Here is a 26,884-nt window from a genome sequence, read left to right on the forward strand (position 1 = left end):
CAGACTGCGGCCCAGTGCTCATCTGTGCGACTCTCTCCCACAACAGAGTGACTCACACCCGGAGCTCTGCAGTCAGTGGAGCGCGTCAGCCTCCATCTTCACAGGAAAAACACTGCCACCGCCTTCCACTCTCATATCTCATTACGCACTCACGTACACTTGCTAATAAACCCAGCGTGCTCAAAATCAGCCATGCAAACATGCGATGAGAGTGCGACGGGGGGCCACGTCGACTACGAGGAAGAGTTCCTGTGACATGTTATGCTGGCTCATATGCAGGCTTGATGTGTTAATGATTTTACCGCAGGGGGACAGACAGGCTTAAAATATGATGTATGGGAAAAAAAACAGTCTCTGCATAATGTTTTTTCATTTTCTATATGTTTTCATTTGCAAAGGGTGACCTTTAAAATAATGCTATCAACGGTTATAATCTGTTAAGGGTTTTATGTACAAAAATATTAGTTTTTACTGCAGTGGCGAGGAGAACTTTCATTATAATAAAACAAAATGTAATATTTTCCAAAAGGTCTCAATTAGATTGATTGACATGTAGAATGATATCAGCGTATCAGTCCAGCAATAACACACTTAAAACCTGACGTGGAATACTCCGTGTGTCTGTATGTGTGTCTGTATGTGTGTGTGTGTGTGTGTGTGTGTGTGTGTGTGTGTGTGCTGTTACGATAAGTGAGAGTTAGGTGACCCTCCTGTTAGTGTGTGAAATTGGGAGATGAGTCACACACATCACACACTCATCACACACAAACACACACACACACACACACACACGACACCCCTCTTTTCACAGTCAAACTGCATCATTATACATTTTGTACTGTACTTGTCGTTCCCACATTTGTGCTGCTCTTGTTGACTATCGTTTTGCATATGGTTTCCTAGCAAGACATGGGAAGTGATCGTGAACCGTTTGATTCTCTGCAGCTTTTGTCTCCTTTTCAGGACTTGAGAAAAATTAATTGGCTTACAGTAACAGCATGTTCCAAAAAGAAGTTTTATTTTTTAACTTCTACCAAAGAGCGAACAAGGGTTATACTGCAGATTTTACAAAAGTGTCTAACGTGGCTCAGCATAACGCTGATTGTTATATGTAAAAGAACCTGTTGGATAGACTGCCAAAAAACATTTGGTCAAAATATATTCATGCCCCTCTCCGGATAAATTGGAATGAGTTTGGTGATTCCTTGACCTTTCATTAACAAGGGGAGGGTGACATGTTTGTAGCCTGAGGAAGAAAGACATGAGGAGATGCACGGATCTTGTAACGTGCCGCTCTATGTGATCATGCAGGAGGTTTGAAGGCAATAAGGGTTGTGCCTCGAAAAACACCTCGTGTGTATGACGTGCCGTGTTGAAAACAATGCATTTGTAGTTGTTCCCATTGGCTACACCGGATGACAGCTGTTGACAGCTGTCGCAGAGAGGGGAGGTCGGGTGAGAAGTGTGACATTTCAGAAGAACTGTAAACCCACTGAGGCGCTCAGACAAAACATCTCATCCACTTGTTCTTTACTACAAAACAATTAGCAACACCAGGCAAAAAACCCAAACCAAGCTAAAAGCTCAATTGAGCATCATTGGCTGAATCGTGCGTTTTTTGTGTGACATCACAAGAGCCATTTGACTGAGCATAAACATAAACAAGAAAAGAAACATCACTTGCCGCAGGTTTGAAATATAATAAAACAACAGGAACCACAGACCTCTTAAACCTTACAGATAACAGGTTTATTCTGGTAATATGATTTGCACCAGTGACACTTGACCCCTCATTTTTTACCCCACTACCTTTATCACAACCAAAATCACAATAAAATTACGAAACACCAACAATAACATCCAGTGGCATCACAGTTATTCATTTATTTGAACTTGTTTTGTTTTTTTAACCCAGATCTCAAAATCATTCAAACTAACTTCACTGAACCGGAGGAGCCAATCTAACAGGGGGCCTCTGAAGGTGCCAGTGCACGTTCCCCTCACCCCGGTGCTTCACCACCCACTCGCTACCGCTGTGTGTGTGTGACCGTAAACAAAAAATCTGATTGGTGTGGAAATGAAGAGAGGGCCCGCGAGCGACCAATCGGTGTAGAGCCTTTGTTCGGAGGTGAAAATAGAGCACTTGAAGCCCAACTGTTGCCTGGAGACACAGATTGCAGGCAATTAGGGAGCTAGATTACAGTGGGGAGGAAAATAGGTGATATTGTCAATGAAGCACGAATTTGTGCGCGCGCGTCTGTGTGTGTGGGTGAGCGCAAGTAATTGTACGTGGCTGTACGTGTTTTTTCAGACACAGCAGGCTTGACATTCATTTTGATAAGTGCAAATGTACTGTAACCACTTCCACATGTGAGCACCTTTCTGACTGTCCAATGATCCACGTGTGTACACACGGTAGATATGCGAATGGAAATGTAGGTTTTGATATTGATTCATACAATGTGTCTAACTACTTGGAAAGCTGATATAAGCTGCCACTGAAAAAAAGACTAAAAAACACAATCAAGTGAGGGATACAAATATATTTTTCTGCCTTTGCTCATTAGGATTCTGCTCTCTTTGAGTGTCTGGGACATTAGTCACTGTACGGTAATATTTTTTTTAAATGTAAGAACATTGCACAAAAACAAAGTCTATGATCCACAGCTACATCCCTATTTCATAATACAACAGGTCTCTGGTTGAGGTCTCGGGGCCTCAAGTGTCCGAGCATTGAATTACACATTTCCCTTCAAATACAGACAACCTGAAGACCTTGTAAATCAGGCCCCTGAACTGCAACAAAGGCCCGTAGCCATGTGTCTCAGCGAGGATCTTTTTAAGAAGTGGGCTGCACATTTTCCACTTTCGACAGTGTGGCGAGCATCTTCCCCTCTTCAACACCTGGTGGCTTGGTGACCACATCCCCCAGATCCCTCAATCCCCTCCATTTCGACCGCACCTCTCCTCTCCCTTCCCTCTCCCCCGGTCTGTGGAAGTCGGCCCTGGGGAGGATCCAAACCACCACCCCCATCACCGCCAGGGCCGAGCCGAGGCAGGAGAGCCCGATCCCGGCCGCAGCGCTGAGGTGCAGCCCCCTGTTGAAGCTGACGGCGTGGGTGTCCACGAAGAACAGGTCTCCCTCTCCGAACGACTCGATTTTATGCGGGGTGCAGTAGCCCACGGACAGGCTGGCGATGCCCGCGATCAGGATCAGGAGACCCACGGCCAAGGACACCTGGAGGGAGAAGTCAGAAACCTGAAGCGGTAATTTGTGCAGTTGCTGAGCTCATTTCTTTTCTCTCGTTGGCGCTCTTTGTTTGTTCCCCTTCCCTTCTGGTTTGTAAAGGTCATTTTGTTGTTTGTGATGCAGAAAAGTCCAAATTGCCAAATGGGCAGGGGGCTCGCATGTAATCCTTCACCTTTACAAATACCACTACACCACAGCCTGTAGTTCATCATGCAGAGACGATGGTTTAAAATGCACGTTAGGCAGAATCTAACATGAGTGCACCGGTTTTTGGTTTTTCCTCACAGTTGTTACAGTGGTGAAGCTCATCACTGGCAACAATCTGACTGAAAACAATCATCAGTGACAAGGAGAGCAGTGCGTCGGGACGTTCTAAGTCCAAATTTAGGGAAAATGTGGAAAAAAGCCCCACATTCCTGATGTCAGAAACAGACAGAATAAACAAAACACATTCCAAGTAATCTCCATGTATTGTCCAAAGTACTTACATATATGCTATATAGAAGTTTGGTTACAGGGTAAAAAAAATGAAAATTTAAAAATCAGAGAACAGGGAACAGAATCTAGTGCTGGATATCTAAAAAAAACCCTCATGTAATAGAAAAACCTAGTTTGCAAGATTCTTGTAGCTTGTCGCAAAAATCAAACCCCTGAGGTGCAACGAGAAGATGTGTCATCTGCCTGTCCGTCAAACCAACAAGCTTTAGAAGGGACAGGATACTAAATACTTACTTTTGAAGGAAATCAAGATTAAAGGGGCAGTAAGCGATTCCAAAGCAATACACATTTTGTAAAAATTCAGCGAATATTTCCTCACGGTTGGTTAGCTGTCGCTTTTGTGTGTGAGTCGGGAAAAATCCGGGTTTTCCGGGATGGTGCAGGCCGCACCACACAACACTGCGAGTGCAGTTTGTAGACATCATTCGTCGTAAAACTGTATGAGACGTGCTAGCGGTTGGCACTGCAACTCTGAGGTTTTGGCCTAGTGGTTAGTCCGTCGGACTCCCATACCGGACGTCGCGGGTTCGCCGCCCGACCAGAGCAGTTCAAATTACAACAACAACAAAGAGGGAGACAAGCTTTCTCCAAAATCGCTTACTGCCCCTTTAAGAGAGAACCAATCCATCCAAAACTCTTAAGAAACTTGCGACTTTTCATCCTTTTCATTGAACTCAGTTCAGGAGTAATTGGATTCATCTCTGGGTGAAGGTAAACGGTAGAGACAGTATGACACAAACACCAGCCGACTACACCATAACAATGAACGGTACAATACTAAAGCGGAAGAATTCTCTTTCCCTGAACAATTAGGGTATGATCCCTTCGCTCTCCAGGGAACCCTGTGATATACATAATTGCTTGTCTACCTGTAGGATTTCTCACGGGACATTACAGACACCAATCGTGGGCGGGAATCTCTTTTGTATTACATCAACCAGAAACTGATATTCATGATATGAAATATCAGAGCAGGGCTGATTAAGGGGAAATACACAATGGGTCCCGGCGCAACGAGCGACACAACTGTCTCAGACTCACATAGTTGTCATTCTCCCATCCAGGCGCCCATGGGCCCGTTGGAGTGTGGTCAGACAGAGGCAGCGTAAAGTGAGTGTGCAATTGAGTTTATAGTAGGTGGGTGAACAAGCGTGTCTCCTCCCACGCCATTGTTCCCCTCAGGGAGGCAGATCGGTTTTGTTCTGCAAAGAAGCGTTCTCTGCGATCGCTTGGCAATCCACTGAGGTGAGGAGAGTTCAGGAAATGACTTACAGCAGCAGAGAGGGCAGATTATTCGTTCAGTGTAGCTTGATCGAGGACAATTAATATCAGACATTTCCTTTAAAAAACTATTGAATTCAAAATTGAAAGACACAGGAACATCGACAAAACTAGAATTACCACAGGGTTGTACATCTCCACCAACCTGCAGTATTACCTCCATGTCTGTCCACACTCATATACTTGGAAGGATTTTAATAAAAGGTATTAATTGTAGTTTGTCAGAGCGACCCTGACCTTTGATCAAAATCACATCACTTCCTTTTTGAATTCAAGTGAACGTTTGTAACAGATTTACAGAAGTTCCCTCATTGAGGCATTACTGAGATACCTCGTTCGTGACAGTAGGATGGACGGACGGACAGACAACCTGGAAAAAAGACAATGCCTCTGGCTACGGCTGTTGCCAGCGCACAGGTATGTTGACGGCAATTGAGATGCAGTGGCTCTACCTTCCACGCTGCCGAGTTCCACCACAGGGCCGACCTCTGGCCCTGGATGAACCCCCGGTCCTCAGGGTCTCTCTCCCACATGGAGGACGAGCACTCCTCGTAGAAGTGGTGCAGGTAGGAACGCACCCCGAACTGGAGGCAGCTGGAACCCGCCTGCAGGGAATAGTGTGCACAAAGGGACCAAATTACACAGGAGTACAACGAACCCTCGATGACCACGTTTGACCTGCACTCTCTCCCGTTTGAGGAAAGTGTAGTCAGTTAACAGTTAACAGAGTGCATTTATGCTATTACTGGGTGAAAAGGAAGAAACAGAGGAAAGCAAACAGGATTTTAAACTGGATTTCGAAAAACTTTGTTGGTGAGATCCTTAGAGCGGCGATAAAACTCAAAGAAACAGCATGAACGCCCAGAGAAAGCGACGCTCACCTCACTCCCAGAGGAATCTCCTCCCGAGCCAGGGACACAGGCCTCGGGGCACAACGCCATCGCAACTCACGCACCTTGTACACCTGCAGTGCAGATCCACAGAAAGTAAAGGAGAGTCAGAATCTTGAAGAGATTGATGTGTATGCATGTCAGCTGTGTGGCTGTCACTGTACGACACAAATGCTGTTTATCCGCTGAATATGGATTTCCCTCAATAAAAGCCCCCCCCCCCCCAAGCCCCCCCCTGCCGCCGCCGCCTCAGAGACCCGTCATAAATCTCGGCCCGTGTCGTCAGGTTGCCCCGGTTATTGTTGCTGCGTGTGAACGATTGACGGCTCCCGCGGCCCTGAGGTGCCACTATTACCGCCCACGGATGAATCACACATATGCATGTGGTTGCTGAGTCTATTCTCTTTCATATGCATGTGTCCGACTGTTGTTATTCTCCCCGAGGCGGTTTGATTGATTTCTTTCATTCTCTGCCTTCGAATGGTTTCTCTTCACGCGGCCACACACTCGCCCTGATCTAAGTTTGTACCACATAGGTAACGTTTGACCTGATCTCAGTTCGTACCACATAAGCTAAGTTTGACCTGACTGCAATAATCCTGGAAACCAAATCAGAAATCCCAGAGGGAGTACACACCCTGCGCAGGTCGGGTCAGGTTCCCTCCTCTGCTGCCCAAATCATGAACCCGACCAGGATGAGTTGTAATCTTACTCTGTTCAAATAAAAAAAAAAACATTACTTGAATTCATGTGGTTTTACATTGTAGATGGATATTGAAGGGATGGAAAAACTAACACTAACACAAAAATGCAAGAAAGGAAACTTCTCAAGCCAACGATGAGAGTCAGTTGAAGATTACTCACAAAAGATAAATAGAATATCTAGACCCTTTTTTAATTGATTGTTACAAATTTGCCCTAAATTACTTTGTGTGTTTGCCTTAATGGGCGTAGCTTTTAAAGAAACAGCACTTGCAAAAAAATTACGCAATCCTCTGAGTAGAATACTGAATGTGGCCAGACATCATCAACTGAAAGCTTTGTTTTCATAGCTCTGACATCCCAATTTATTTTTCACTGGGCTGCTTTCTCCTCGGAAAGAAAATGATCTGACCTTTCTATTATTACACATGGTGAATGTTAACACAATTAGAATCTGGACCTGAATGTGAACTAACCTCATTTCAGTGATAATTACCTCATGCATTTGAGCAAATATGTGCAGTTATTAGGGACTCCGGAGTTAAGAGTAATCTAAATACATCCCTAACCAAACAGAAGTACTGTAATTATTGAAAATTATTGAGTTATTTGTACATTATTGTATTTTGAGGACACTTCATGTATTGTACGGCTATACTTTCTAGTTATAATATCATATTGATACTTTTAAAGTAAAGAAGCCAATGGAGGAACCAAATTGTGGCTCACACCACTGAGTGATTCAGACTATTTTTTCTTTGGTATTATGACGAATTGGGCAGCATGTTACTAACATATCTTTAAGCTACAGTGTGTAATAGTTAGAAGAACTTCGTCACAGAAATTGAATATATTGTCCATAACTATGTGTTCATATATGTATAATCACCTGCAACAAAGAAGCAATGTTTTCCCGTCAACTTTGAATGAGTTAAATATAGTTACATGAGGTGGACCCGACCTCCGTGTGAGTCGCCATGATTTCTCAAAATGGTCCAGAATACACCGCGTTCGCGTTGAATTTTCGCCGCTGCGGAAAAAACGGAAATGGAACTAGCGGTGCAAGACCATAAAGTGTCCCCTGTCGGTGCTCAGTTGGTTGCGGTTTGCAACATTACCACCGGATGCCGCCAGAAAAGTACAAAAATTTCCACACTGGGACTTTAAAGCTGGTTATGATACTATCTGTCTGAATTATTTGGGCATTATGATGGATTAAAAACCTTACTCTTTGGTCTTAACTAATAAGATTATTAGTCTTATTATTTGATCGAATGTATAACTTGATTTTTGATTTTTGTTTCAATGATGATAAAACATGATCATAATTGGCCCCGAGGTTTGCCCCAAGACAATAATCAATTCATATACTGAATTTCGTGCTGTCCATGGTGCTGCTACAAGTTCCCACCGAACTTTCCTCCAGACTCACACGACGAGTCCAAAATCAATCCTGGGGCAAATATAAATTCTAGCACTTATTTGTCTCATTGCATTCCTGAAACGCTCGCGCGTGCGCGGGACCTATTTATTTAATTCACATTACGGCAAAACCAACGCAAAAAACACGTCAGATTCAAATACTTAAAACAGAGAGGAGCAGAAGACCCCGATGGCCATTTCGTTTTCAGCGGAGCGCAGAAACTAACCGCCGGCACTGGTCGGCGGTGAGTCACCGTCGCACTCCATCTACACTCACGCCGTTTTCTCCGTTTTTTTTCTCTTGTTGTTGTTGTTGTTGTTGTTGTTGTTGTGATCAGCTGCTGCAGCCTCAACCAGTCGAGTCCCCCCCCCCCCCACCCTGGCCCAAGTGTGCTCGCTCAAGTCTCCTCACTGGGGATCCATGACGCGCGGTCCGGCCGGTGGATGGATGTCCAAAGATGCTGCTGCTGATGCGAATCAGCTGAAGGGAGACACTGCGCATGCGCATTGATGATGGAGGGGGGAGAAAAAGAAAAACAAAACTGTTAGATCGAGGTAGATAGATAGTTACTTTATTTATCCCAAGCTGGGAAATTCCGGTGTAATGGCAGCACGTTTCACACAGCACACTTTAAAAATATATACAATATCTATACAAATAAATGTCAAAATGTACGAATTGCAAAAAAAATATAGAGAAGAAGAATAATACATTTTAAAGAATTTACAATGTAGATATAGCAACAAAAGCTATTGCTTGGCAATTATATTATTAGTATATAATGTCTAAATTCAGGGCAGGAGAAAAACAAAGATGCAGAGACATTAACAGTCCATCAGTTTCATGGTTGTTTCGAACTTTTCACCAACAGTAAGATGAATATTGTAAGGTAAGTTTTTGAACAACTGCAGAGTCTCTCAACTGTCCATCAAATACCAATCTGACAGGAGAGTCTACATACTTAAATTGAGGGCTGCATTCAACCAGCTGTCAGTGACTGATAGTACCTGCGGGAACATACACTGAAGAAGCATTTCTGCCTCTGTGAGCTGTGAGCTCTCATTAAATGCAAGCTCACTTCAAGGCAAAGTCTGGAGCTGAAATAATGTTTAAAGAAGCAACTTCACACACACATACACACACACACACACGCGCGCGCGATCACAATACACTCAGATTCTGCCAATATGTGTTCTGTAAATATTTCAGCATTTCCAGAAGATGCATTATTTATGCAGACTGTCAGAACAGATCCCCAATGAAAAGAAAACAAATACTGTCATTTTCACATTTTTATCAGAATCTGTGTGAAAAGAACACAGGTGTTGGTGAGTGTGTGTGTGTGTGTGTGGTGTGTGTGTGTGTGTGTGTGTGTGATTGATTTTGAGAGTGTACACAGGGGGGTGTTGGTTCATCACTCCTGCATATTTGTTATTTGGAAACAGTATGGTCAGCCATAAAAGGTAGGACTGTTTCCAAGGTGCCCTGGTGAGAGAAAAACATGGAATACTGGTCTTGTTTGTCGCTCATCACACACACACACACACACACACACACACACACACACACACACAGAGGGTTTTGTGTGACCAAGCTGTGCTCCATCAGAGAGAAAAAAACATTTCCATGGTGACGAGTCCAGCAAGGTCAGAGACACAGGAAGTGTCTGCTGGATGTTGATTGGCTGATAGATAATTACACTTCCCTTTAAGATGATGTGCAAACAGGATTTCTTTTCTTTTTTTCATCTGCTCTGTTTAGAAGCTGCTGTTGTAAACCATTATCAGTCATTTCAGCTGCATGCCTTGATGCCCTTGTTGCTTTTTTTTATTCCCAAGCTTGGGAGGGTTATTCTTTGGCGTGATAAATTATGCATTGTGCTTGTCTGATATCTTAAAAATAGCTTTTGCATCAACCCACACCAGCGCATAAAGCCACTGTCAATAGCGTGGAACAGCCGAGGCATCATTTTAATTAGTTGTGAAAAGCCTTTCATTTATTGGCCCGGCAAATAAAAAGGATCTTTTCCAAAGCCAATATTTAGGTTTGATGACTTCTTTACTTTTTTTGCCACCTCTTTAATCTTTTTCAGGGTGGTAGGGACAGTGGCGGCTTTCCCAGCATGAAATCGAAAACATCTTTCACAAAGTCGTCGAGCTCTGGTGGCCAAATGGTTGAGGCGCATTCCACAAAACGGCAACGCACCTTAATTCCAGCTGTCGACCTTTGCTGCATGGAGCTCTCTTTCTGTAAAGGCTATAATCCCCATAAAATAATCTTACAAAAATGTGGTCGTTCAGTGGGGTGCTAATTGAAATATGGAAATGCTCCCCATTGACATCAGGACACAGGAACTCTTCAATCTTTCCGTGGCAGACTGAAAACTCACCTGTTCAGACTGCACCTTAGTCCTTGAGTCATTACTTAAATAAAAAAAAAAGTTTTTGCCTGTTTGATGAATGTTCATGTACTCGAATGAATCTTGCATATTTTGGGTAATATCTGAATGGTTGAATGCACTTTTGGTAAGTCCTTTGGACAAAAGCGTCAGCTAAATGAACGTGATGTAATGCTAACCTGGGACCCAGACAATTACTTCATGATCCCCTCCATGGGATTCCCCCGACGGCCTGGGTTTATACCATGACGCAGAGAGAAGGGATAATTTATTAACAAACAAGATGGCTGCCTCTGGTGAACGAGCATTTGACCAAGAGTACCCGATATTTTCAAATTTCTCCCCCAAAAACAGCAACACAGTTACCGCAAGACATCGCTTGACGCATAAACCGCTGCCAATCACACAACTGTTTCTTTTTACACATCGTTCTGCACAGATTAAACGTGCCATACGCTAGTGTTTTTTCCCTATGAAAGGGTCACGTCGACGTCCCTCGCCGAACACATAGCACGTAAGCATCTCCAATGCGATGGCGTGGAAACTGCTTCTCATAGATGAGACGTGCGATGTCATAGGTGATGATGAGGATGCTGTAACTGGCAGCTGGTTTTAGCCAAAACAGCTTGCTCAAACAAATTCTCCCCCTTTGGTAGGAGTACCACGCGTGACTTGCAAAGATGGCGATTCCCTATTCCCCGTATCAAACGCGGCAGCGATCCCACGCAAACCGGAAACTCCTTGCATGTGCTCTGCGACAAGACAAGTTGACCCTTTCTACCGATTACAAATTTTACTCTTTGCAGTTCTAGCAGCTCCACGGTGTCACCAGGACACCGTTTCTTTCACATGTTCTTCTTCTGAATGAGCTTTCAGCTTCTTAGTTATCAGCATGCTCCGAGAACAAAAGCTGCTAGCTGGTCATACAAACTCCAAAGTGCGTCAACTTTATCCAAGAGCATTTGTCCTTGCAACTCATACTGTTTATCATGTGAAAGGCTACAGATTTTTAAATAGAAATACAGGAGTGGTATCAATCTTCTCATGTATCTCTCACCAAGAAAGAAAGCTGAAACCTTTACGTTCTCTTTCTCTGTACCACTTTCTCTTTTCTCTCTCCCCATTTTAAACATGCTTACCCCTTTTTTGCAGCTTGTTAAAACTTACTATTTGCTTTTTCTTTTCTCTATCTCAAACACAAGAATACCTTATGGACTCACAAAAGGCCTGTTACAACTCTAAATCGTACTCTTATTCTATCTCAAATGAAAGCAGGTTTGGACTTATCTTTTAATTGCACTACAGGCCTGTTAACGCAAATCCCCCTCTTTTCTCCCATGTGTCATATCTCCCCTAAATTCATTTCGTACGGTCAGGATACATCACTCCTAATCTTTAATGCAGGCATACCTTTTTAATTGCATAATTAAAAGCTAGTTAAATTCATTCGCCCTTGCCATCTCTTTCTTAAAAGCAGGTATTGCAGGCACACATTCACAGATGTACTCAAGTAAGCACACATTTTGATTGCACAATAAAGCCTCTGTGGAGCGCTAATGTCCTCTTCCTCTGTCTATTATACGAAGCGGAGTTGCTACAACGCTGCAGGCAGGGTGATGGCGGTGCACAGTTCAGAAGGTCACTCAATGTGTTTGTGGGTGCGGGGCCGGGGAATGGCTGCCTTACATCACGCAGCGCATCGGATAACGGCACAGTAACATGAATAATGCATCCCATGTTGACAAGTGGAGTGAAACACACAGAGTCTAAATATTCTATAAGGAGAGGAATTCATAGAATAGAATAGCACTTTGGGAACTAATGGGCCGTCAGGTGTCACATCCTATGATGAAGAGGTGCAGGAGTGTGTGCATGTGTATGTGTGTCTGTGTGAATGTGATGCGGTGCGCCTGCATGGCCGTGCTGCTTGTTATTGTTCAATATGGGCAATAAAACTCAAAAACCCGTTTTGAATGTATTCTCATTTTGGGCTGCATGCCTCTCACCCGTTTGTCAGGATGTCTGCTTTTTGAAAATATTGTACGCAGTGCAAGCCACACTATTCACTATAATTAGATTTTCAGATTTTCAAAGTGAGAAGACATATTGTAATGCAAAAATAAAGCTGTCAAAGTGTGTTCTTACCTTGGCCAGACGGGTACATCAATTGAAAAATATGATGAGAGCCGCTCTGATTGATTTGTTTTCTGTGGAAAATTGGTGGAATACCAATTTTAAATTTTTACTCAAGTACTCCCTTAGGAGTAAAACTCTTGCATTTGGTGCTTCTTAAGTAAAAGTACAGAATCAGTACTTAGTTCTGAAGTTCTTCAGGTATCATAAGTAAAGTTATCATTCAGTCAGAGTGGCTGTCTATCATTTAAAATGATTTTATATGTTTAAGGATATGGGATAATTATTACTGATATTGCGTACAGCATTTTGTAGGAAAAGCTGATGCCAAATTATTCTTTTCTTAATGTCAACAAATGCCATTGGAAAGACCAAAATCAATATGTTAGCCCTAATATTTTTTGACTCCCCTACCTTGTCTGTGGCACTCAGAACCAAATTGTTGAGATTCAATAATGACAGGTCACAAATATATACTCATTATTTTTAAAAAGGCTCCGTCATTTTCTTTCACAGCTGGGCACTGTATTGTCCTTCAAACGTCACTAACTATTTGAAGACGCGGACTAAAACATATTTGGCCATTAGTGAGTATTAATGACAGGAAAGAGGTGTGTGAGGGATTCATCCAAAAATAAACTACCATGCCTCAGTTCCTGGGAATGAAGGTACAGTAGTGTGTCAGTTGAGCTCTATGGCACAGAGGATTGAGATGCATGTGTACCATGAATTTGCTGCACATAACATACTTGACATCAGAACATTGTTGTTTTAATTCTACTCATGTTATTTGTTGATCATCAAAAATATAAATGGTTTCCCCTAATAACCCTGTAATGTCGCCGTTTGTTGTCACACTGTGTTTTATGAGCTAACCATGAGATCTTAACACGCAGAGTAACTTTGCAGCACTGTTAACTGTAACGGGGAAAGGGAAAGACAAAAATGAGGAACAGACAGACATTTCATAGACTTCATACTATTTCCGCAGTCATGAAAATGATTAGAAAATTGAGGCCAAATCATCATTATAAACTGTTCTAGTCATGTTTCAGCTGCAGGGAGACAAAATGTTTTACATATCCTGTTAGATTCTACATGTTAGAGGATGAAACGCATCGCACCAAGACCCTCCTCCATAAGTGCCTGAAGCATGGCTCCTCTTCATCTTTCACACCAGGAGGATAAATTTCATCATTCATCTGCTGATTATCATTTTAATACACTATATTCCATATGCAGATAGAAGACTATCCTGGGAACAAATCCACTTAGGTAATCCTGCTCTATCTATCTATCTATCTGTCTATCTTCCTATCTGATTCGATGTACAGTTTTACCCAGCTGACGTCCCATCCCTTGCATCTCAGACAGACTGACCCACTTCTCTCCCTTTACCCCGGAACAGACTGTGCCTGGAGGGGAGGCTGTCCGCGACATAAGGCCACTGCAGAGCCGACTGGTTCAAGGCTCCATCTCGATGGGCTCCCTTTGCCTCCCCGTCTTCCCTCAAGTCATTACAGCAGCAGAGAGCAGACAGAGGGAATGGATGGGTCTCATTCCAAATAGCGGCGTTTCCACTTGTCTGATCATTCAAGGTCACACCGAGCAGATCAATAAGGCTACACTGATGTATGGGGAAGTGGATAACGCATGTGTGTATCCCGAGGGCGGGTACACAGACACACACCTGCACAGGGTCAGGCACTGGGTGTTATCTCAGTTCCCGGATCTGACACTAGATGTCAGTGGAATGTTGCTCTCGGGTGCACTCTGGTTTACCGCCGCAGGCTCCTTTGTTTCCTCAGTCTTCACATAGTGGAATAACAGCATTCATATTTGAGGACATGTAATGTGTTTATTCTTTACAAACCTTCCGAGCAGCTGCTTTAGTTAGACCTTGAGTGCACCACGATTTCCATATAGGTTAAGCACACCATTGGATTGTCTCATGCTTGTCTTTATGTTTGGATAAATAAAACTAATTTAATCATTCCACATTAAGTCTGTAATGTTTGGACATGATTAAAGCCAAAAAAGGTCAAATCTGCTCAGACAGGAGAAATTCAACCGCATGCCGTCACACTGCGAGTGATTGGAGTCGAATCCTTATATTTGTGCGAGCATCTTTGTACTTCTGGTGCGACAACACAACTGCATACATATTCATTTGACGTCTTTATGCATCAAATACCCTCCGTGCAGCTGCTCCAAAGATACGTTGAAATGCACCACTGGTTTCCACGAAGGCAACGTGTGTCATCGCTATGAAACTTTCATTTGAGACGGCGTCTGCTGTCACATCGCAAAATCATCAAAGTCTCACTACGTAGTCTACAACATGTCAGTGTGATCACATTACAACAGTAGGGTGTTACCGTGTCGGGGGAAAGAAATCATTATCATATCCATAATATCATTTATCATTGATATGATTAGAGAGCTGCCTGTATGACATTCCAAACTGGCACATCTAAATTCTATCCTATATAGCCCCCACCCCCCTCCTTACTCCCCAAGAAGTCATTAATGCATCCTAGTGTAATATTATCACATGGCTACATTGTTCTTCTCTATCTAATCTAATTCATCCGTCTAATAGGTCATAATTAATTGCTCCATTATTAATCGAGTGATGTCATACCTACATGCCTGTGGGTGAAATGAATTGTCTGTCACCAGGAGCAATGCCTTTGAGCGCATGTGTCAGGTGTGTGTGCGTGTGTGTGTGTGCTGGAAGCGGCAATCGTAGTTTGAGCCGCTGCCCGGTGCTCGGCCGTGTCAAATGCTTGTCAGAATCAACCATCTACGGATCAGATTTATCACTGTTTCGGCGTGACTGTGCGATTGCCGCTGATTACCTCGGGGTCAGAAGGTTCAAACATCACCGAGGAGGATATTACACCGCGCCGGGACATGAATATTTAAATGTCTCATTCTGATGATGCTCTCTTCTTTGGCTAACTTGAGCCAAAGGAGATGATGATTAGCCCTGCAGACAGGGCTAATGACCCGGGATGGATTAGAGTGGAAGGCCACGGAATTCTCCGATGACATGGAGTGGACAGTCTTATTTCATGCAACGGAGGAGTCAGGTGTGAATGCTGGAGGGAAGGCAAATTAAAACCCCGACACATTCGAATAAAATCAAACCCTCTTTTTGATACCCAGTGGTCTTATTTCTTTTTTTCAGCAACAGCAAGTCTGCATATCTATATCCAGTAATGACCTCTACACAGTAGTTTTCATTGTTAGTGGTGGAGTCAAATTGCCCGGACTAGGAATTCACAGGAAAATTATGCATGCACATAATAAAGCATTGCTGCTTTTAATTCTGTCTCACTGACATCAGCCTGATTTCTTTTATTGTTTTCTCTCAAAACAAACACAGAGCTGTAAATTACTGCTAATGACCGCCCAATTTTTCCCCACCACTGTCGCTTCACTTGTAACACGCGCAACGGCGGCATTTTTCTTTATAATGGATCAGTTTTAAATATTGCAAGAAGTAATGGAGCCGCTGGAGCAAGTGGTTCGATGAAGAGCTGCGGGGTTTTATGTTGTACTCAGATCACAGGCGTGGTGTCTTCGAGCGTGCCGCTAAACAGTTGCACCCGGCGAGCGACGGTAAACTGTTGCTGCTAATTGGTGTGATGGATAAAGGCCCGCAATTGACTACTCCTCCATGTTTCGAGTTAGAACAATACAAGATTAGTTGGCTGCACTGGAAACAGATATTAGTTACTCTTTTACAGTATCTCTGACAAACTCTCAGAATTCTGCGATCCATAGCACTGTACCGACCACTCCAAATCAATCAGGACCGAAAATCTTGACAGTCTCAGTGGGAAGAAGTTGTAGAGTAAAATGCAACAGCGGATCTCGCTTTCATTTTTGTTTGTGTTGCAATTTCCCAAAGTCTGTGTCAGATGTGAAAATTTGGCCCTTATTTTCTTAGGTGATAATACAAAACCATTGGTGGTTCAGTTTATAGTTCATTGTAAAATTTCAAAGGGGCATCACCGTGACTTCTGGTAAGAGCACTGTGAGGGAGACACACAAACAGGCCAAGACAAACACAGAGCTGCACTCATGGGGGGAGAAGTTACGACTGATGTTAGGCGAAAACATTACCCCGGCAAAAAATTACCTAGAAATGTGCAGTGACATGTTCATGCACGCACTCAAATAAAACTTGCATATTTTAGCCACCTTGCCAGTGTTGGCACTGCATCACTGTCAGCCATCTGCCCCTTTGTTTCATGCAGCATTGTAACCTTTCCCAGAGTGAGTGTGTGTTTCTGTACATGTCTGCAAATCAGTGTGTGCGTTATCACTGGCGTGCACACATGCTCGTAGATCTGGTGTGTGTTGTGGCTGCCAAGCGTCCATTTGGTCCGAGAGTTTTTGCCAAGGTGAGGTGGAGGTCAATTCTACACAGCTGAATCATTGAACAGCACCGAGCTGGGCCACTGCCAAGGGCTGGCAGAGCGGTGCGTAATACAATGTCATCATCTGGTTACAAAAAACTCTCCGCGAGGACTGTGGCTGTAAATGTTAGGGGTGTGTAAAAATGACGCGTTTTATTTAATTTTACATAAATTTGCTGTGTTTTCTTTTGCTTTTAGGACTGTTTGGTTCACAGGGTTAGTTTAATAAGAATTAAAAAAAGAAGATATTTCCTTGTATCTTTTCACACAGAGTTGGCAGTCGAGGCGTTTTTTTTCTTCTTTCTGTGTGGGGCCAAAGATGCTCAGTCCCCACTGTGCGTTGGTGCTTTCATCCTTGGATCTGATCAATAATGGATGGAACTCCCACTGCCTCGCAGGCAGGGATTGCTCGGGGAAGAAAAACTTGGAAAAACCAGCCGCAATTCTGCCAGTCCCGGAGCGTAGCGCCGGAGACGGGGCCACGCATGGCCGCCAATTAGCACCGGCGTTTTACAGCCACTCGCTGGGTGTGACTGTTTAGAGGCGCGCTCAAAGACACGTGCACGCACAGACAGACACTTCTGTAGGGCCACTGACCTACTCCCCTAACCACTTTATTGATCTGTGGGCCAAAGATGTGAAAGCCCATTGAGGTCATCATTAATGATTCATCATATCCAGAAAATGTCAAATGTGGCTTGGGAGCGTAAACATGAACGCGTCAGATGTTATGGACTCATAAACATGTGAAAGCTTTGAAGGAATCTTCTATGCATCCATATGAATCATACATGTGAGAGGAGAGGATACTGAGTATAGAGATGGCTATCAGATGGGGTGATGCAACCATTTCATCACAGTTTGCTCTGATGCTGTCACTCACTTCTGCTGTATATGTTATTCTGAATAATCTTCCACTTGGCCCTGTCTCTGTCTTCTGTGTTGGCCTCAAGCATGGAGTGGGCATCGCTGGGACCAACAAAGTACAGTTCGGTGCATGCGTGTGAACGTATGCCGTCTTTGCTTATCTGACGCTTTTAGTCCACGCAGTTGTCCTTTGATAAATATTCTAGCACACACACAGACACACAGACACGTATATGCACAATGCATTAGCTATTCCACTAAGACCCACACATGCTTGCTATCCCACAGGGACAGATCAAATGCACCAGCCATGCACTCTCAGACATGCAATCGCCACCGTGGATGTTATACGGCCTTATATATACCAAATAACACATAAATAAATCGAGATGCCTCTCCTCTATGGCCCCGTAATATGAGGGATTCCCTGCAGATCTTCAGAATGACAGAATAAACTTCCCTGATGTTTTCCTACTGCACCGCTTGTGGGGTTTCTGTAATCCGGGGCCCCTCCCTCCCGGCAATGTAGAGTGGGGCCCCTGGTTCCATTACAGAGGTCCATTCAAAGATTCGAAGGGTTAAGATTTATTGGTCAGTCCAAGCACAGGCTGGCCTTTTGTGGGAGCCCCAGACAACACCCGAGCGGGGGACATAAATTTGACTTTATGAGGGGAACTCGCTCAGCCCCTAAAAACAGAATATCCATGACAGAACGAGATTATATCCCTCTGGTTTTTACCTGTGGTTTTCCCTCATTGTTTTGGTATCCACACCATGTCTGTCACTTATGTCTTAGCAAATTTTAACTTGAGCACAGACAACAGATGAGCTGTGAAATTATCACGTTACATTACACTAAATACATTTAAATAATAATAAAAAAAATTCTGATATTGTGCATGCGGGTATTACATATTGTCCATGTCGGGTCGATTTGCTCACGTGAGTAAAAAAAAGTTTTGTTGAATGTAAAGATTGCGGACAAGAATGGCAATGGCAAAGCTACACAAAGCGTTGTGTAACGGTTGTGCTAACTGCTGTGCTAACTGCGGCTAAAGCTAGCGTCCAACTTCTTCTTTCACTCTCTGCCAAGGCCTCTCCTCTTTACCCGGTCACGATGCAAATAGCAACTCGGTCGGGCCGCACGCACACAGCGTCGAAACTGATCCTCCATTTCTGATACAATGGCAAGCTGTCAACGCTTATTGGCTATCGCATCAGCACGTCACGTGAATATTTTGCGTCTTCACGCTATTTGCGTCGCCTGACTCAGTGATGTGAAATTCACGTCTAGTATCGTCCTTGTATTGATTTTGTATGTAATCTATTGCGTGAATAATTTGCGTCTCGTCCGGTGTGAAGACACCATAATAACCCCAAACTAAGAAAAAACATCAATTCAAATGACATTACATTACACTACAAATCTGGCAAACTTCTGCCTTTGGAGATGTTTCAAGACATAAAACCACTTTGATCAAATTAGGTCTCATATGTTCATCAGACTAAACATTTGAATCATCCCATTGAAAATTTGTGTTTCCTGCCCCAGTGTAAAATATTGTTCATACTGTAGGTTGGAGGTGGAGTTTTTACTAGTAGGGTTAGGGTAGGGTAGGGTAAGCTTTACATATGTTTCATGCTGTTCCACTGATCCACGGTTGGTGGTGGTAACGTGCAATGAAGTTTAGCAGGGCAACCATTGAGAAAGAGAAGAAGAACACTTTAGCTAGCAAACAGGGGCGTTAACAATAGACAAAAATACAATTTCCATATAGTTTAGCTCAGCAGTTTCTAAGATGCATGAAAAAACATTCAAAATTTGAGGTCTGCCAGAGATTCACCCATTCGGTTTTGATGAGAAAGAGTACATAAAATCGTGTTTTTGGGAGCCAATCCCAGCTAACATTGGGCGAGAGGCGGGGTTCACCCTGGACTGGTTGCCAGCCTATCGCAGGGCCACATACAGAGACAGACAACCATTCACTCTCACATTCACACCTACGGTCAATTTAGAGTCTCCAATTGACCTAACCTCATTCTGCATGTCTTTGGACTGTGGGAGGAAGCCGGAGAACCCGGAGAGAACCTACAAATACACAGGGAGAACATGCAAACTCCACACAGAAAGGCCCTGGTTGGTTTGAACCGGGACTTGAACACAGAACCTTCTTGCTGTGAGGCGAGAGTGCAAACCACTACGCCACCGTGCAGCCCCAGCCTTAAAGTGCTGGACATAAATTTCCTCACCGAAGAGACGAAGTAGAAGTTTAGTTCTTACGCACTAGACGTTTCAAGTTTTCAAATTAAATCATGCTTTGTACACAGTAAATTAAATACATTTGTGCTTACACATCTTAAACTAATTTTCTCAAGGTGAGCACAGGGAAACATTCCCCCCGTTGACCATTAAATGTAAAATAAACACTCTGGTGACATTAAATGAGCGGAGGGGCCGTTTAAAAGTTCACTCCATACACAGCAATACAATAGTATGGGTACCACAAGATATGGCACATTGTCCAGTGCGGGTCATTCAGCAGACATTAGCGGACCCTTCCCCGTTGTTCCGTCCCTATCTCTCCCTGCCACTCCACAGTGTGAGCTCTTATTAGACCCGGGGTCCATATCTCCAACTGAACAATGACTTCACGTCCCCGCAATTAATTATCTGTCTGATCTATACCATAGAGAAGAATGAATGAACTCCAACGCCGTGTCCTGTTCTGTACATAGGCTGCACTAATGTTCTTTCCATACAGGCAGGCACAGTCATGAGACAGAGCCATTAGACCACTGTAATGAGTTTACGTATGAGTAATGGCTGCAGACGGACTCGCACGGAGAGCTCTCTGCGCGCTGCCGCTAAATCAGCTCCTCTCCTGATACGGAGTGCAACAAATCTCGCAATTCATTTCCGCAGGTTGGGGAATAATTTTGAGCAAACAACTCGCACGGATGATCGGTGCGTGCCACGCGTGCAAACTGCAATGTCTATACAATGAATGCTGCGTAGTCATGAACACCACCACCACCACCACCGTACGGTATATAAATTCCAAGAGGCTCTCAGTGAGATCTCCAGTGTCTGATCTAATGCTTGTGCACTATGTTGGCTTGAAATGGCGTAATGGCCCCAGCTGTGATGCAGTGTATGTGCTAGTCCTGCATCAGTGCCTTTAAACACCTCGGCCATCATTCTGCAGCACTGGTGTTTATTTAAATGGATTTGGCCTGCTCAGGCTGTAAAGAGAGCGGGCATAAAACACTGAGGGCTAGTGAATTACCAGCAATAAAGCTGCGAGCCAAGCCTGTTGACAGAGCTAAGCCGAGGTGGGCCAAACTAGGCCATGCAGGACTACCAAATCCCAAAGCTTGCCTCTAACAACAGCCCGAATTCTTGCTAATTGTCTCTCCTTGTCATCCCTGTTTACTCAAGCCTCACCACTCTCCCTGCCATAATGGATTCAGGGGCCTGACAAGCCACGTTTGATTGATTCCTCTCCCTGACCACTCAGTGGAAGGACTCCAGGCTGCGTGCCAGCTGTACGGTGGGTTGTCCATGGTGTGTGTGTGGGTGTCTTGCAGTAGCACACACATTTTGATGTGTGCACAGATGAAGCCACTATAGCATAACGGCCGCGCTATAAGTCTACAGTAGGATACCGCGGTGCACAGCGCTCCGCCCGGAGGGTGTCATTAACATTTAGAAACAGCCCGGGCATCAGTCACACTGCCTCTGCTTAGGTGTGTTTAACCTTTCTATATGGAGGGATACAGCAGGCACGGCAGAGGGGATTTAGCAAAGAATTAGACCTGCTAGAACGGAGAGAAGTATTGAAATGGAATGTGAAGTTGAACAGAGGGCACCACAAAAGAGCAGCATATTTCCATATGCAGTTTTACATGTGCTTTGGGTGTGTGTGTGATAATGAAAGTCAAAGCAAAGTCCTAAAGGCTGGATTTATGTCCTGAAAGGCTGGGAGAAGTTGGACTTTAGAGCGCGTCGGATTTAACTTTCCTTTCCTGTTCTATTGAGTCTGACTCTGTGCTGTTTCAGATTTTATGTGTCAGGGCTGCGCAGTTCCCAAGATGGATGAGCAGGGCTGTCATCCCCCGATCTCCTCAGTTAAGATGATAGATCCGAGCCCGCGCGGAGGTCGATGAAAGTTCACGGCTCATGGAGTTAAACTTTGAACTTGAATTGTTTTTTACTTCCTTATTTCAGATTGTCACCTGGTGTTTACTCAAGTCTCAGTGAAGGGGCGAGCATCCATTCAACTCACCGGGCAGAGCCGACAGTTTCAATCACTGTTCCTGTTGAACATCTGCAAGAGATTGGCTGTGTGTCAGCCTCAGTGTGTGTGTGTGTATGTGTGTCTGTGTGTGTGTGTGTGTGTGTGTGTGTGTTTGTGTGTGTGTGTGTGTGTGTGTGTGTGTGTGTGTGTGTAAGAGAGACAGAGATCGAGAGAGAGCTATTCTCATTATCGCTGAATAACTAAGCAAGGCCCGGCCTGCCAATTATGGAGTGTGACTGTCAAAGTTGTTAACATGTCTATACGCAGATGTTGTGGCAAATCACTTATATTGATACCGACTAAATCCACACGAGTGTTGTGATTGGCTTCCACATAGCATTTAGCTTCACGTTTAACCTTTAAAAACAGTTGCGGTACATGATTACATTTCTTACGGAGTAATTTTTCATGGACCAGCATGTCGTTTCATGTCAAATATGCAAAACATAGTTGTTGTTGTTGTTGATAAATGCCTGACAATGTCATAAACTGGCAGTGCGCTCAAAATGGGGATCAGAATTAAAGAAAAAAATATATACAATCACAAAATATGCTATATATATAATATAAACCCTGTGATCTAATGGTAAATTATGAAACACGGTTAAATAAAAGGGGAGCATTAGCCATAGCTGTCAGCTAACACTGATTGATAGACCGCACCAGTTGTAGCAGACAGGGTGAAGTATTGAGTGTTTGAAGCTGTGAGCCTGTGTGTGTGTGTGTGTGTGTGTGTGTATGAGTATGTATGTAATTGTGGGTGGACGTGTATTACATCCATTATCGGAGAGGCAAATCCCTTTATGAGGCAGGCTTACGTTATGATGAATGTAACGCAGCCCATACTGTTCACGGTGTCAAATAAGGTATGTATATGAGATTGCTATTAAGGGCTGATCCTTCCATGTGTCGAATGATATTAATGGATGTACGGCCGACTGTAGCAGAGAGTGATTCCTTAGTGTTGAATAAATCCCACTAGACCTGGTTAAGAACAGACTTAAAGTAAAAGCTTATAGAAGAGACTCTTGTGCAACCTTTAATTTGGACTGGATTCATAGGAATCAGGCTATTCATTTACAGATATTCCTATTTCAAGTGTGGCGGCGTTGAGACTTAAAACAGTCTCAGGTTTTTATATAAACTAGAGTTAAATCTGAAATGTGAAATTTGGTTCATGGTAAAGAGTTAGTTAGAGTATATACCGCCTTCTCGCGTATACTGACGTTCTTGAAGTGTTTCATTCTCTGTTCTTTGTCCCGGCTCTTTTCATATTTAGCAATTTCGATGAAACAGGTGTAGTTATTTTGGGAAAATAGGATTCTTTGCTCTCTTTGTTGAGAGTCACAAACAGCTAGGGTAACAAAGTTACAGAAAGACATCTAATGGCACCTTTAAAAGCAACACAAATGTAAAGTCAAAGATCTGGAATTCTAGAGGTTGCTACCTCAGCATAACTATTCATCCGTCCAGCACCCGTGCGCGGCCTCTCCACCGGTCATCAATACATCTCACAGTGATTAAAGGTCTCATGTTGTATAAAGTGAGATTGTAAAGCCGATCTATGTGCTTTATGAATTCTGTGAGTACCAAATGATCAGTCCATTAGGAAATTCACACAGCCCATATTCAGAAACTGAGCCTCGAGACAAGCGGTCTGCACTCACATATCTTTGTGACGTCACAGCGGAGTCACCGCCCTCGGCCCCGCCCCCCACAGCACGGCCCATTTAGATCAACCATCCAACCTAGCAGGGTGTGTTTTGACCTGTAATACGATGGATACGATGTGTTCTCTCCAAAAAGGTTTACAACTTTTAATCTTTTTAATATATATCCTTCTACTGATCATTGGATACATTTTATCCCGCAATTTAAAGTCTTTAAAGTTCCAACAGTTAATCAATTAATCTATAAGAAATCAATGCCTAATTAATCACCAACTATTATGATAATTGATTAATCGGTTCAAGTAGTTTTTATGAAAAAAAAGTCAAATTCTCTGATTTCAGTTCAATGTGAATATTTTCTGGTTTCTTTGTTTCTCTATGACAGTAAACTGAATATCTTTGGTGTGTGGACTAATCAAAACATCATCTTGGAGTTTTGGGAAACACGATCGTCATTTTTCACCATTTTATGACATTTTATGGACCAAACAACTAATCGATTAATCGTGAAAATAATTGACAAATTAATCGTTTATGAAAATAATCGTTATTTGCAGCCCTATATAAGTTACAGTGTGACTGAAAACCAGCTACTACTATAGATGTGTATGTGGTGACTGCAATCTTGCTTACTCACGGTTGAGGGATGACGTCGACCACCTGGAGTTGGAGCTCGGAGAGAACCTGCTTCATGGTCGTCTCTGTAGCTGCTGCTCAGACCAAAAACAATTCCTATATGCAGTCTTCCACTCTTACTCCCCTTGCAGGCCTTGACACACACCTTGCAGTCGTGGAGAGTGGCCTTATCCTCTCAAAGTGACCTGGAGGCAAGGGCAGCGGGCCCAGGTGGCAACCCACCACTTCACATTTTGAGCGGCGCCATGTTGGTGTTTTTGAAACCGGATGTAGGATTGGGGGGTGGATCTGACTGAGAGCTCGTCCCACCTACACTTGAAACCATACACCGATTAGACTGACCAGCTGTCAATCACGCTGTGCTTTTACGGATCTTTATTGTCTATTTGACTCTAAATGGGACCATAATTGACAAAATGAACATCATTCTGTATTGAAGAAGACTTGAAACTAGAGTTTAACCTAGACCATAAAGTCCTCAGGAAAATGTTTTCTGACATTAAAAATCAACCAGGCAGTCGCCCTCTGCTGGTGATTCTAGAGAATGCAGGCTTCAGGGCACTTCTGCATTGGCTCCATTGTCCGTTGACTCGGTTACTACGTCCATTGTTTAAACAGTCTCTGGTTGGACCTGCACGCTGCAACACAGCAGACGCTCACCCTGATGCTCCAGATGATGAGGAGTTTCCCCCCGGGGCCAGTTCCATACGAATCCAGCTGGAGCATTTCAATCTAACTTTGACAGTCTGTTTGGCTCATTTCAGCACTGACTGATCATGGCCATTTGAATTGACCAGGGAGTTTTACCATGGTACAGCAGAAGGCTGGGCTCTGAGACTCCCCTCTATTTGGCCAGCTGACATAAATGTCCTTTTTTACTATTATATATATATTATATGATTACAGACAAATACAAAAACATAAGACAATTTAAAATAACAGACAACATTCATCAACAGTCAAAGTTTTTACAGCCAGTAATGCCCGCTTCCAGGTCATTTAAGATTTCCTTAAAACTGTCCAATTAGACCAGTTCTTGGAGCTTAAAGGGATCGATTCAGTGATTTTGAAGGGTTGTTGTATGAGTTACTTATGCATAGTTATTTTGTTACCTTATGGAGATGGTGATCAGTGATGTCATTTAACGGACAGACAGTCGTTTAAGTTTGCACTTTTTTTTCAAGCGTACTTCGGCCATGTATTACTGCGCCAACTCACCGCGGTAGCTTCGAGTCGAAAAAAGACATTTTTTCGGTGGTCCCCTCTGCAACAGTGGGACTCAGAATTAGGCTACTTCCACTTCCCCTCCAAACTCTGTTAAATAACATCGCTGATCACCATCTCAATAAGGTAACATATTAACTATGCATAAGTAACTCATACAACCCCACTTCAAAATCACTGAACTATCCCTTTAAGGTCGTATTGCAAGTCATTCCAAGCCGAGGGAGCGGCCCTTTCCCCCAGATTCATACGGACTCCAGGGACAGTTGGGGGCAATAAGTCCTGGGAGTGTAAGCAATAATTTTCTGTACCTTTTTGAAGAATGTACATCTGTAGATAAGAAATAATCAATCTCTATAAATCAGAATATGCCAATGGTTGAGTCTATATGGGCGGACAGGGCATACCATCCAACCCGTGCATACAAGGCGCAATGGTGAGCAAAAGCTTTTAGATTTTTGATAAATCTCTACTGCTACGAGGAGGAGATGAGCAACGCAGGAGTTTATATACTACACCATGGGCAGCTACTGCACAAATAAATTGTAACATATAAGGTTTGACTAGTTTTTCATAAGGACATACGGCACCAAAGAGTCAATGACTTCACCCTGACCTCTACACTTACATCTTCTTACCTGAAGCAAAGGCCTGTCATCAATAATGTATGTGAACCTAAACATGCACCCAAACAGGGATCTTGCAATACATAGTCAATGCAAAAATCCTAATAACAACAAGACATCAGCAGGTTTCAAAGCATCTGGCAGCACCTTTGACACCTTCGTCTGTCTCTCGCTGTCCCGCTGAGCTCAATGGTCCAGTTCCAACACATGGCTGCAGAGCGGCGGGAAGACCACCACTTCAAAAGACAAACCTGGGGGGATGAGAACAAGGACACTTGAGCTGTTGTGCTTGGACGTGAGAGGATGAGCGAACACCTGGAGCCCTGAGCCCGTCCAAACGCAACTGGAGAGGGACCATGGGAACATTTCAGGCCTGACAGAAAGAGGAGGATGATGAAGGCCGGAGGAGACGCTCGCCCCTGCAATCAGTCACGGCGAATCGAATGGTTGTTTCACCGCCAGCGCTGGCACTACAAAAATGATGTGGTTAAAAATAATAATCCTCTTCTCCGCCGTGTGAACAATCCAAATAAAGGAGTTTTTTCCTTCACAGATGGC

The 26,884-nt window shown here is 43.6% G+C and overlaps 1 protein-coding gene across 4 annotated transcripts; it reads right to left on the reverse strand.

Annotated features, from left to right (window-relative positions):
* Positions 1-994: 994 nt before the first annotated feature.
* On the reverse strand, positions 995-24,903 carry nrsn1l (neurensin 1-like). 4 transcript variants are annotated; one of them, XM_035634283.2, is made up of 7 exons: positions 24,478-24,903; positions 23,838-23,938; positions 8,456-8,537; positions 6,557-6,632; positions 5,911-5,993; positions 5,482-5,634; positions 995-3,238 (listed from the first exon to the last, which is right to left on the reverse strand). In XM_035634283.2, exons 5-7 carry the CDS (start codon positions 5,968-5,970, stop codon positions 2,840-2,842), a joined length of 612 nt encoding a protein of 203 aa, XP_035490176.1. In that variant the 5' UTR covers positions 5,971-5,993; positions 6,557-6,632; positions 8,456-8,537; positions 23,838-23,938; positions 24,478-24,903; the 3' UTR covers positions 995-2,839. The 4 variants fall into 4 exon arrangements, with proteins under 4 accessions (XP_035490176.1, XP_035490173.1, XP_035490175.1 ...); XM_035634280.2 differs by having other exon boundaries at positions 8,271-8,537; XM_035634282.2 differs by lacking the exons at positions 23,838-23,938; positions 24,478-24,903 and having other exon boundaries at positions 8,321-15,078.
* Positions 24,904-26,884: the final 1,981 nt, after the last annotated feature.

The sequence above is a fragment of the Scophthalmus maximus genome, chromosome 5 (assembly GCF_022379125.1).
Source record: "Scophthalmus maximus strain ysfricsl-2021 chromosome 5, ASM2237912v1, whole genome shotgun sequence".
NCBI lineage: Eukaryota > Metazoa > Chordata > Actinopteri > Pleuronectiformes > Scophthalmidae > Scophthalmus > Scophthalmus maximus.